Source organism: Mycetomoellerius zeteki, unplaced genomic scaffold (assembly GCF_001594055.1).
Source record: "Mycetomoellerius zeteki isolate Tzet28-1 unplaced genomic scaffold, Tzet1.0 scaffold22, whole genome shotgun sequence".
In the NCBI taxonomy this organism is placed as follows: Eukaryota; Metazoa; Arthropoda; class Insecta; order Hymenoptera; family Formicidae; genus Mycetomoellerius; species Mycetomoellerius zeteki.
Window position 1 is genome coordinate 116,726 of NW_017257172.1, and position 13,680 is coordinate 130,405.

Consider the following 13,680-nt stretch of genomic DNA (forward strand, 5'->3'; position numbering starts at 1 on the left):
CCGGATTTGTCCACCGACAGTAATAATCGTCGAGATAGATTTTGTTCATAATGCCATTTCTCCTAGGTCAGTTAGGTCTACTCGATTATTCGATTAAGACTCATCACTGCCTATTGTCAGTGTCAGCAATCATCCACGAAGGGCAAATTAAAATCTAACTCGGGAAAATCTTAGTGCACGATCTTTTCCTCTAATGTATACCTTGTAGTATTTATTATAAGTGTACTTTTTTGTCGAAGCTATACGTGGGAATTGTTTCCTAATTCATGGTATGGAAAGACAGATACAATTTGTGGTAAGAAAATTTTTCTAACACTTTTTATTTTTTCTTTCGATATTATAGCGAGGCTAACAAGAAAAATTACTTCGAATAACTAATAGTAAGAAGTTGATTCTCTTGCTTATTTTTTGTTAAGTTTATTTTTTGTACACATTATCGTTTTATCTGCAATGCTGTTCGTAAATCCTTCAAGCAATCCAGATAGATCCTTGCAGTAGACGAAGACCGCGCACTTCAGGCGGAGATGCGTGCGCTAACAAGTCAAAGCGACTTTTTAGAAGTAACCACCAGCAGGATTTGCTTTATATGGCTCTGGAATAGACTATTTAGTGTGTGTGTGTGTGTGTGTGTAAAACTTTTAGTGTGTGTAAAACTGTTTTCGTAGTGCAAGATGAACATAAAATTTCAAACGCGTTTTTCTCAAAACGCATACTATGGTTTTCAAAACGCATAACCACTATATCTTGAAAACGGTTCGACTAATCGATTTGCAATTTTATATACTTTTTCTAGACACTAAAAACTATTTCTTAACGTAAAATTTTTGTTAGAATATTTCGTTTTTTTTTCTAGTCAAAACTAAGCCAAAAATAAGATTTTTTATGAAGAATTGTTGACATTAATCAGCTGCCATTTTGTTTAAACTCAATATTTCAAAAAACGGTTACATAAAAAGTAGATCTGTAGATGTATATAGTGTTTCCTGCTTATACAAATTAAAGTAGCATATATATATATATATATAAACATTTTTCTTATGTTTAAACATAAGTATGCACTCGAAAGTAGATGTGTTTATTCAATTACGTTGACAAATAGCTAAATCTGCAAAGTAACCTTTTCGTTATTTATTTCTTATTTGCTGTTGAGCCATTGCTCGATCTTTAATATGTTATTCTTACGCAGACGCTTTATTTTCCCGTGACAAACAGAGAACGGGTTTGGATAAATTGGAGCTCGCTAATCGTAAGAAGAGGTCAGTAGTGCAGTTTAGCCGCTCGTATAAGAGCAGCTCGAACATCAGTAACTCCATTAAAGTAGATCAACGTTGCACGGTGTCACCATGAACGTGGTAGTGATACCGTTCTTTTTAGGTGAGAATTCGAAATTATCGTGACACCGCGTAGCGAGTCAGGACTGATTCAACTCGAACCGCGTCTATCGATTCCAATACTTTGTGATTGAATTTCATTTTGCCGAAGGCCGTCGTATTGTAAGTACTGGTAGCCAGAATGATATGCGTCCAAATCGACACGTCGCGAATCGAACGTTCAATCGCGTTACTGAACTGCTCGTCAGAAATACGAAAAACGCTAGGTAATCGAGATATTTAACCGTAGACATCGGCCTGCTTGACGTCACTGCATTAATCTAGGTTCATTCAGGCTTAACCGGCCCATTCAAGCTGACGGTCGAATAATACGTCGCCTGATCAGCTGTCATAACTTGCCTAGTGCGCGCAATGATGTAATGACCTTTTTTCCTCAGCCGCGCATCTCACCGTGGACGAGCCATGGGAACATGGGCCGGAATACACGTTCCAAGTCCAGGTGAACTGCACGGCGATCCCAGAGGAAGGTATATATGGCAGTGTAAGGCTAAACTTGGTATCAAAGTTGATCTGCCAACCGAAGGGCAGTCACATGTTGAGCTGTCACTTCGAGGACTCCAAGGCAAACAGTTTCGTTGTGGATAGTCTGGACCCGTCGGAATCAGTAGTACCAGCCGGTCTGGTAAACCGGCAGCCGGCTTACGAGATCAACGAGGATCAGTTCGAGATCAAGTTCAACAAGCGGGGGCTGGATAGTCTAGTGGTGAATGAAAACATTCAACCGCGCGAGCTTGACATGATCCGTATGATTGTGGGCCAGCTAAGCGTAGGTGCCGTCCTCGATGGCGTTGGAAACGACATTATCTTTGACGCAATGGAGAATTTTACCCAAGGCGAGTGTTACACGACCTTCAAGATTGATAAGAAACTTGTGGGACGTCCGTTGTACGCGAAACTCAGCTACGCGCTCAGGCCGGTCTTCGGCCTGAAAGATGGCAAACTGGTGCAGATACGAAAGATCCGGAATCTGCATATGTGCGCGCACAAAGTGCCATATTACTTCGGCAACGCTGAAAGCTTCAGAGAAGAGAGCGATATTATGTCTGACATTGTAAGCACATTTTTATCACTTAAGTACATTTATTTTTTACATTGATTACTTGTAAATTCCTCCGTAATTAATTAATTACATGAATATTACCGTGCGATTGTTAATTTTGACAGATATATTTACATGACGAATATATAATATACATTAATAAATTACTTAGTACTTTTTAAATCGATTCCAACTTAATATAAATTTGAATTCAATCTTAATTTAATTAAAACAATATACAAAGTAATGTTTAATACAGTATTACACTCTTGATTGTTGCGTTAATTGAATTTATTCTCTTTTTTTCTTACTGTAGAGTTTGTCGGATGGTCACATCATAATAACATCAACAGAATTCATATCAGGTACCTCGAACGTGATAACAACGAGCAAAATAACTGAGACCGTGATAACAACCCTTTACGAGAACGTAAGGCTTAGGCTCGAATCGATTCAAGCTGCGAAAAGCGAACCGCCAGCTGTAAAAGAAGCTGAGCCCGCTAGTGTCTTCATAGGCAGGTGGTTAATCGACGATTCGTCTGAGGAAGATAATTAAATGATTTTGATGTTACGTTTGGTGGTGTATGAACAGACGTTTGATATGAAAGGCGAAATTAAGAAATTCACTTGTCGCAAAGTGACTTATATTAATTTGATTGATTCATCCTTCTATTATGTAAATTTCAGACGGTTACGGAATTGTGCAACACATTGCATTTTCATAAGCATATTGCAAATATTACGTTGTGAGTGTGAATGACATTTGGAATAACTATAAATTAAATTATATAATGATAATTAATACGACGACAATCGTAGTTAGAAGTATTGAATTTTCATATATGAGAACGAAGCTTTATTTACTTGTATGATATTGTAAGAACGGCAAGAAATAAAAGTTAAACTTATATTGATGATCTTTGTACTTTATCAAAATTTGCTCTTAATCAATCCAATTCATCAATTTTTAATTACGAAAATTTGTATTGTTAAATGTCATTTATATCATTTGCAAATCCAATTGTTTAACGTCTAAAGATTCCTTGTAAAATTTATGAAACGATCACATTGTCTTTTGCCGTTTTGAATTTATTCGCATTGGCTTACTTTATTTTCTATCTCACTTTGAATTTTATAGAGTTAATTGAATAAAATTTTGGATATCGTATATTTATTCTTATATATAAAGAATAATCATATATGTATGTATATTTAATAGAAAATTAAAAATATTTTTTATAATGCATTATATTGTAATTGTAATTGTTATTGTACATATATCAGAAAAGATTAATAAATATTTTACTTATTTAATTTCCAGTAATAAATAAATTAAATAATTGTATTTATCCAGTAATAAATTAATTGTAACATAATTTTTGATTTTGCTGAAATACAATAACTATCATGTATGATTGGTATTAAAAACTCACATGTTCAGGTCGCTATCTAAATTATTTTTCTCAGCATCCGATGTGTCAAAAAATAGGAGTCATAGTGGAGTTAATAGATGGAGATCTTTTATTGTCGCATCCTATTTTTCACACCAAAAATCTTAACAAGATCATAAAAACATTATTAAACAATGGGTATCCGTTGCAGCTGATTTTTTCACAATCAAACAAAGACTAAAATTTCATTTATGAGACAGACGTGATAGGAATGGCAAGAGAGAGAGAAGAGTAATAATAAAAAATATTTTACTGTACCTTATATTTCCGGCATCTCAGAAAAAATTAAGAATTATTTAAATAACAATAGAATAGTCAGTATGGCATATAGAAGTGTTAATAAATTGAATTGTTTCATAAAGACAGGCTTTCATTAATATTGCATATCAATGTAGTGTACAAAATATGCAAACAATGAGATGCATCATATGTGGGGCAGACACGTAGTACTTTAAAAGCGAGAATTAGCGAACACCAAAATCATATATATTAATAGCAAAAAACAGCAAAGATCAGTAATCACGGAGCATCGTATGGAATACTCGCATGAATTTGACTGGAATAACATTAAAATTTTAGATAAAAAAGAGATATTTTAAATAAAAGACTAATCTCCGAGATGATTCACATTCAGAATAAAAAAATAGCCTAAATTACAGACTGACACCGAATTATTATAAGGCTTATGAGAACTTATTTAGTAGTAAATGAGTTTCCATCTTTTCAATGTTTATTTTATTTAAGTTATTATTTCTCAATAATGCATTGACCTATGATGGTTATTATTAGATGAATCCCAACGTTCGAATATACCTAACATCTCTATTTCTTGCACATTTCGAAGATCATATCTGTACCTAATTATTGTTTGACTTATTATTGTATAATGTAATGTATGGATTAATTGCACCTTACTTTTTAATTATTTGCATAGTGCATCGGGAAGTATAATGACTTCGTTAAAGCAATATATTGACGGACTTCAGATTGTATTGTACAGTGAAAAGGATCTGAAGCGTGGATCGAAACATATGTACATTCAATAGAATAAATCATTTTTCACATGTACATCTAATGGCTGGCTCAACAAGGCATTATATATTTTTCATTTGATTTATGTCATCATTGTATTTATTTTATATAATTTTTAATGTTTTTTTATTAAAAAATTACAAACATATATATTTTTTGTGATTATGCATATATAAAGATATATATACGAACAGTGATTAACAAACGCAGACAAATTTAGCAATTACATCTAAATCTGGCACTTGCAATGCGTGCCATTATTAAAGCAATTCTAACAATAAGTACGAAAGCAACGTTCTTATCACATCCAATACGGAAGATATCTGCATAATTTAAGCGGAAATGGTATTCCGCGAAATTATTTTCAAGGAGATGATTATAAATTAAGACATCAAGATCTTTCCTATAAAGAGGAGATGGATGACAGGCAGAAGCATCAGTCAAAGTGAGAATATCAACTATGTTAGTGACGATTCTGCCATTTTTCCTAGGTATGTTCTAAAAATTTGTTTCTATATTATTAACAGACTTTATATAGTGGAATAATATGTTAAAAATTCAGTAATTCGTATCTCACAATCACATTTTACATTATTTTTATTTATATCGATTTCGATTAGTTGTCAAAACGTTTTCATCTGATAAATAAAAATTAACTTCACTTTTCTCTTTACCAATCGTAATATTATATCTCTATCAATCTATCTAGCTATCTTTTTGTATTATATAGTTGCAAATGTTACTGTCGATCGGCAGTATGAACAAACCAAATGGGCGAGTTACAGTCCAGAATGCACGTATGATGTTCTCGTAAACACATCCCTGGCCAACATTGTTCAGGAAAACGACAATTTCTGCGCTATGATTGTTACCGAGCTCAAGTGTCGACCTAAGGGAGACGACAGTCTCAGCTGCCACTTCCAGAATTCTTTAATCAAACGTCCCGATCCAAAAGACAATAGATGCTCGAACGCGAAGGATTTTGTGCCCACGAGGTACAAATTCGTGGGCGATGAACCCTTCGAAATTAGATTCAATTCAAAAGGTATTGAAAATCTGGTGGTACACAGATCGATTCCTAGATGGAGGCTCGACATGATCAAGAGTATAGTCAGCCAATTGAATGTTGGTTTCGAAATGCAGGAACGTCGCGATAGATTTACAATTATGGAAAATTCGACAGTGGGTCACTGCGAAGTTGACGTTAAGATCATTCGTAAAGATCTGGATTTCCAGGAAAATAACGATGATTCTATTGAGGAGAGTGAGAAATTCGAGATCGGATTCATGCCATCAAGCGCAGAACTCGAGCGTCCTTTAGTTATAGAGAGGCTCCAGGTGGAAAAAAACAGACAGCCGAAAAGATGCCCGCGAAGAACAATATACTTCTTTGGAAATGATGAGGATTATAGTCGCGGTGACAAGCAACTCTATATGGATATGGTACGATAAAGAAATTGTTTAAAGTTATTTAAATTGATAAATGAAAAGATACTCTTAATAATTTTCCAACGAAAACAATTATTAATATACAGGCTGATCCACTTAAATCGAACATCTTGAACATTTCGTTTATTTTTGATGATATAAAAAAATATTTCAAATGAAAGTAGAACGGTTTTGAAGGGGACGTATTTTAGTCACGTTGTTTGTTTTTAGGTGGAGGTTCCAAAAAAATATAAAGATCATCTTCAATTTTATAACGGAAATATGTGATTTTTTTACATAATATGATTCTTCTAATTATTTTGCATATAAAAGTAGATATTAAGATAGAGATATCAATTAAAAAACCAGTAGTTTACGAGATATTTTATGTTTTATGTCAAAATGTGTAAGAATAAGGTGTGAAACGTGATCAAAATACGTTCCTCTCGAAACAGTACCACTTTCATTTGAAACATTTTTTATAGCATTAAAAATAAATGAAATATTCAAGATGATCGATTTAAGTGGACCACCGTATTTAAAACTTGATATAAAGATTTTGAAATAATCTATTTTTTATCATTTTTGAATATTCCAAAAGTTCGATTTCTCGTAATTAAATAATTATATATATATATATATATCACGAAACTTGTTTTGTAACATAACAATTTTCTTAAAATTACTGGCTTGGACAATATTTTAAAATCAAAATCTGTCTTTTCCTTTTTTCAGACCACTTCCACCAGTCATATCACTATTTCGAAAGATAAATTTGTATCCTATACGATATCAGAAGGTGTAATGAAAACAGCAAATAAATCACGAATTATGCGTCCTTATCAAAAGATAAGCCTAAAATTGAAGCGAATAGATCTCGTCGAAACTTCAAAAATTCCACTGCCAGAGATCCAAAATCCAGCCTCGACAAGTCTATTTGCTTTTTCAAATTTGCAAACTGTTTCGGAAGACGAATAATTAGAAATATTTATCGTATTGAAGAAAATCCAGGAAACTGTTTCACAGATCTATGTATGAAAATTAGTTATAAATAATATATATTCTATAATATATTATTAATATTCAGTATTTTGTAATGGAATTTCTGTTTGTAAAATTTAACATTATTTAATTGAAAATACTAAAAATATACGTATGTATATAATCTAAAGTAAAATTATATTATTTTATATAGTATATAAGTCATTAAATGCAATCGTAATAAAGGTTGTTTAAGAATAATGTAGCTTGGAATTGACATTAATTCTTTGAATATCTTCTTGGTAAACGTTCTCGCTATATTGTCGATGATTGTTCTCGCTACAATTCACATCCAGAGTGAACTAATTTGACTTCGTTTAAAGCTCGTGTGTAAAGAGACTTCTGTTTTTAACACAAATCTGACTAAGAAATATTGGCTGCCATAAAATATAATGTACTTTCAACGGATATGGTTACTTGCTCTTCGCCTAACAAAATATATTTGTCGTCACAATAAAATAATGGTATAATATTACGATTATAATTACCAGAATAATCTAATAGTAAAAAGAACGCCTAATTTAATTTAAAGAATAAAATATCTTGGAAATTAGTGTAAAATCTATTTGACACAAAATGTCATAAATAAACGCTTTAGGATGTAATAAAAAATTTCCATTTCCATAGAATTAATTACAGTAATAATATTAACTTCATGAACCAAAAGATTGAAGTTAAAACGCTCTGTATGTTATTATTTATATATTATTATGTAATTATTTATGATCGTATATGTATATGAACGTGCATACGTCATATGCGGTCATAATATACGGCATCCTGGGGTTCACTATAGACGCAAGCGCTGTTGAATATTACGCTGTTAAATTATGAGCACGTTCTGATATAAAGGAGCGTACGAGTGTAAGAGGAGTAGTATCAACGTACGTGTAGAGTGTAGCAAGGCGCATTGTCGCGAGATGTACGCCAGCGTGATTCCGTACTTCCTAGGTCGGTAAGCCATTAACAAGTATAACTACTTGAATCCACGTGCCTACCATTCAATGTTGCATTCGTTTATCCAAACTTTTAAAGAAAAAAAAAACAACATAAAGCAAAATAAAAATAACTTGTCGAGGAAATTGAAATATAATTATATATATCTAGATATTTATCGGCCACTAATTTTCTTAAAAACTCTTAATAATTTGCTTTAGAGCTGTATCTTTTATTAAATATGTATACAAATTTAATTTGAGTCATGCCTATACATCGATTTCTAAATAGTTTAATTGAGAGAAGTTTAAAAAAATGTCTTAAAGTTTGATTCAAATTTTGAAAGCAAAAAAGATCAGATGAAATAGAGGAGAGAGGGAGAGAGAGAGAGAGAGTGAGTGTGTGTATTATATATAATTAGAGTTTTAAAAAGTTGCATTTATAAAAAATATATCTTTTTAGCGATAAATAACAGTTATTAATATTAAATTTAATTAAATTTACTTAGCCGCCTACGTAATTGTCAACGATACGTCAGAATGGACGTTCGGGCCAGAATACTCGTATGATATGAATATCACTTATATAATAAAACCAGACCCCCACGACCATGTCCACAAGATACAATTGATCTCTACAGTAAAATGTCGTCCTAAAACATCAGACACTCTATTCTGCCATTTGTATAATATTACGGAATCGGAATTATTCGAGAATCTGCACAACATGACGCGGGAAGCACAAACGGAACAAATATTTGAGATTAAATTTAACGAGCACGGTGTGGAAGGCCTGGTGATCGAGCCACCGTCTCGCATGGAAGTCGTGAACGTTCTTCGAAAGATTGCCACTCAGTTTAACGTGATTGTCGATCGGCGAAAGATTGGCATGTCGCAATTTATGGCCAGGGAAAACTCGACAATGGGCGATTGCGCGGCCGCGTACAAGATCATGCGTGAAGAACCCGAGATTGACACGATCGAGAAAATAGATACCGATTTTCGGCTCAGAATATTGCCATTGGTCGACGCGAAACCTGGGACGACTCTCTCGATCGAGAAATCTCGGATGGGATGTATTAATCCACCGCGATATGTCGATTTTTCAAGGGGAATCTTAGATATGGTATGTACACGTGCGTATATTTGTGTACATATATATAAAATTTTTGCCTTATACTTTTTTGCAGAGGAGATTTGTCAGCAAAATACAGATCAATTCACACAAATTCGAAACCTTCACTGAATTTGATGGAATAGTAAGATTTCCGACTGAATCCGAAATTGGGACGTTATCCTTTAAAGAAATGATACAGATTAATCTAAACAGCATTGAACCTGCGCCAAATAAACTTCCGACTCTGTCCTATGGCGAACTGATCGATTTAAATACTAACAACGATATACCAAGCAATTTTATAAATTAAAGCGACAGTCTATATATATATATGTGTGTGTATGTATATCTATATAGTGTCTTCGATAATATATATCTTACGTTATAATATACCATATATCTTACATTACATATTGTAGGCAAGCTATACAATTTGCTGGTATTAAATATCTAATTAAATTAAGACTATCAAACTGTAAACAGAATCAAATAAATAGCATCTTGTATATAAAATAAAGTTCTTCTTTTCATGATCCCTTCTTCTAAAGTTCTTCTTTCTCTGATCCCTTAACTCTTTCTATCCACACGTTATCACTTCTTATCTATTATCCTATAGGCAGATAGGCACATAATATTATTTAATATTAAATAATATTCTTGAAATATTAATGGATGGTTATATCCACTCCTAATAATATTACATGATTATCAAAAGTAACATTATTTAGTGTTACTGTAATATTGTACGAACATTATAAAGTATCATAACAACACACATACACACACATACACACACATACACACATTTATTTTAGTTTGTAAAACTGTTACACCGGTTCAATTTAAATATATGTTTAAAGATTGAAAATAATTTTGGCGTGCAGTTGTAGGACTGAATATGTACGTAAAATTACATTAAACGTTATTTAAGCACAAGATGCAACATAGACAGATAAGACATTTTCGTTACTGGATTGTGAATTCAAGCTACAATAATATAAAAATAATTAATATTAATAAATATTTTAATAATTTCAGGGATGTTAAAGGAAATACATCAAGGATATTGATATAAGTGGACATATACAACATCCATAGAATACTCTCGTAACATTAAAAAATTATACGCAAAATATTCTCAAAATATTATAATAATTTATTTTAATTTTTTTAATAATATTTATATAACATTCTAGGACCTAGGAATATTTTGCGCCTATAGGGTAATTCGTTTTAACTTATTACAAAATTCTAGGGAGTATATTTTCTTAAAAAAAGCCAGGCTTTTAATATTTTCAGAGGCAGGTTAATGAATAATTCATCTGAGGAAAGTATATTTGTCACGGATATTTTATGAGAGGATAATATTTCCTGCAACGAATTTTGGATATACTCTCGCATAAAACTTTGAACTTAAGTAAATATAAAATTTTAATTATAACGCACATAATATTAGTCTTATCTGGGAAATATGCAATTGTAGCAAATCTGTTAGAGGTCAAAAGCAAGTGGATTACATTTCCACGAAGTCTTCTAATATAATTGGCGCTGACACGTCGAGTGAATTAAAATGAATTACATAATAAGAATGTCTTTAACGATATAAAGACAGTATAAAAGCGCTTTCAAGATTAAGAGTGGCGTCAAACCACGATTTATGTATACGGTGATATGATCGTTGCAACATTTATACCATTCTTTTTAGGTAAGTCAACTGTTCATAAATTAATGTATCATCATAAATTATATATTTCTTTATAAATTATATTTCTTCTCTTTCGTAAAATTTAACTTTTAGTACACATATGATGATTTTTCGGACCTTTGCTACACGTGATAAATCGTTTGTGTCCCAAGTTCATTTTCATCATTTTTACAAGTATAAAAAAAATTATTAGGTGATTCTTACATATACTTCAGAAAATATTTTATAAAGTTATATATTTAAAAAAAATAGGAAAAGATGAGACCATTTAGTTAGGTGTTTTTAGTTTTTAGAAAAAAAAATAGGATTAGACGTAGGACACGAATGTATCGTGTGTATAAGGGTTAAAAAAGAATTTTTTTATAGTGTACGTCTTTCAATAAATAAATAATAAATGTTACAAATAAAATATAATATAAAGCCGCAATAAACAATAAATAAGTTTAATAATAACCTAACGATAAGAGTGATATTGTTTTATAAATTGCTTATAAAAATTTTAACTTTTTAGCCGTGCAACTTCCTATCGAGGATGGTGCGTGGCCGTATGGACCAGAGTACATCTTCACTGTTCACATGAACGTAACAGGGATACCGCAGTGTTCTCGTCCAGCATGCGGCAATCCGTCCGGTTATCGTATTACCTCTCGGTTGCATTGCATTCCGAGGAAGAATGATACTCTGAGCTGTAGTCTTAGATACGTCGACGGCTTCGATTTTGGTATGATTGATGAGGAAGACAATATCGTGAGCCGACGCAGAAATATCACTGATGCGCCTATCGAGCTATTTTTTGACGACAAAGGCATTGAGAATATCATCACAAGCCAGCTGACGCGGATCTATGACCTCAACATCTTGAAGATGGTGGCCGAGCAACTGCATCCCGGCGACAATTTTAATAATATCAGGGATGGCACATTTGAGGGTGAAACCGCATCCACTATAGGCAGATGCAATGTCACCTTCGATGTATATCGTCATTCTGGGGCTGCAAATCCGAATGAGACACGATTTCGATTAAAATTATTACCGCCGAGATTGCATATGACTTCCACAGAGACTCTTGTCATTAATAAGCAGACGAATCTTAATCATTGCAGCTGCTACGCAGACAGTTATTTTCGCAAATATGGTGATTCGGTTGTCTCTCAACGTTTGCAAGCCGATTTAGTAAGTTATCTACGATAATATTGTGAATAGTTTGCTTACATGCTTTTTACGATCATTTTTAACAAATTAAAGGCATTTGTTCAGAATAACAAGGACTGCAACATATTAAAAATTCAGCCAATTCGACCGAAAGCACTTTTGCATATGTTTTGTGCGGAGTCCTTTGTTTTTAACATTTTATATCAATTTTTGGCTAATACTTCGTGCTCGAAAAGAAGCGTAAGAAATTATTCTTAATTTATACATGTCATTTTTTTAGGATATTATGATTAGTCATATGGAAATCAGTGAAACGAGTTTTAGTTCATCAACAACAAGGAAGGGTACATCGGTTTCGAACCACAAGACATATAATATAATCGAAATTACAAAAATAATCTTGGAAGACATTCAGCCTGCCACGAGAGACCCGTCCGCGATCGTGAAACCGGGCGAGACCAAGATACTTGCTAATCATGACATAAGAAGTATTTCTACTTCTTATTAATAATAATTATTAAAAATGCTAATGTTATGAATATAATTAAGTTAATTCTAAAAGAAAATAATAAAAACTCTAGAAATGCAAAACTATTATACAAAATAATATAAAATTTACTACACGTGTATTATTTATATAACAGAGTAAAATAATATAAAAAGTAAAAGCTTATTATAGAAATATATATATAATATGTATATAATAATAAAATAGACAGAAAATAATTTGATTTAAACAAACGCGTGTTCTTAAAATTATTTCTTCAAAAGTTCAATTATGTAATATTACTATTAATTAACAGTAATGCAATAAAACTTAGTAAATAGTAAATGTACACATAGTAAATTTTTTTTATTTATATTACGCATACATTAAATTATAACTAAAATGATGGACGCATGTTCATGTACACACACAATATGAAATGTGCGTATATGTGTGTGTATACGCACGTATGTGTTTATGTATGAAATGTATACGTATACAATAATCATCATAAATTGAGAATTATTCAATGATCCCATACAGCACCTTTTATAAACGTTCATAGAACATTTTAAGAATGTACCAATATTCTTAGAACGTTCATATACGTTCTATTAATATCATGTGCTATCTGGGATTGCGATACTTAATTCTAATTATTCAAATTGCAAATGGCCCTTGAGAATTTTTCAATCGCGTGATCACACACAGAGCTAATATAAACGTGTTTTAAATTTGAGTCGCATTAAATTTCACTTTTTAGCTTTAACCCAATTTTTTCCCGTATTTATATGTGTTGTAATCATATCCACATGCATCTACTTCGTATCCTTTTGGAATGATAATGCAACTTTGACATTAATGAATTTTAATACTTTCAGACAATGAATTTAATATCCACG

General features: G+C 32.1%; 4 protein-coding genes across 4 annotated transcripts; all 4 read left to right on the forward strand.

Annotated features, from left to right (window-relative positions):
- The first annotated feature begins 1,188 nt into the window (after positions 1-1,188).
- Positions 1,189-3,314, forward strand: LOC108722810 (uncharacterized). Its single transcript, XM_018448114.1, has 3 exons — positions 1,189-1,374; positions 1,769-2,442; positions 2,747-3,314. Exons 1-3 carry the CDS (start codon positions 1,344-1,346, stop codon positions 2,984-2,986), a joined length of 945 nt encoding a protein of 314 aa, XP_018303616.1. The 5' UTR covers positions 1,189-1,343; the 3' UTR covers positions 2,987-3,314.
- Positions 3,315-5,338: 2,024 nt separating this feature from the next.
- LOC108722812 (vitellogenin-3) lies at positions 5,339-7,360 on the forward strand. Its single transcript, XM_018448116.1, has 3 exons — positions 5,339-5,404; positions 5,644-6,356; positions 7,077-7,360. Exons 1-3 carry the CDS (start codon positions 5,374-5,376, stop codon positions 7,317-7,319), a joined length of 987 nt encoding a protein of 328 aa, XP_018303618.1. The 5' UTR covers positions 5,339-5,373; the 3' UTR covers positions 7,320-7,360.
- Positions 7,361-8,236: 876 nt separating this feature from the next.
- Positions 8,237-9,759, forward strand: LOC108722813 (uncharacterized). The gene is made up of 3 exons (XM_018448117.1): positions 8,237-8,333; positions 8,827-9,443; positions 9,508-9,759. Exons 1-3 carry the CDS (start codon positions 8,303-8,305, stop codon positions 9,742-9,744), a joined length of 885 nt encoding a protein of 294 aa, XP_018303619.1. The 5' UTR covers positions 8,237-8,302; the 3' UTR covers positions 9,745-9,759.
- Positions 9,760-11,069: 1,310 nt separating this feature from the next.
- LOC108722816 (uncharacterized) lies at positions 11,070-12,844 on the forward strand. Its single transcript, XM_018448120.1, has 3 exons — positions 11,070-11,139; positions 11,651-12,312; positions 12,572-12,844. The coding sequence occupies exons 1-3, from the start codon at positions 11,106-11,108 to the stop codon at positions 12,797-12,799; spliced, it is 924 nt and encodes a 307-aa protein (XP_018303622.1). The 5' UTR covers positions 11,070-11,105; the 3' UTR covers positions 12,800-12,844.
- The last annotated feature ends 836 nt before the right edge of the window (positions 12,845-13,680 follow it).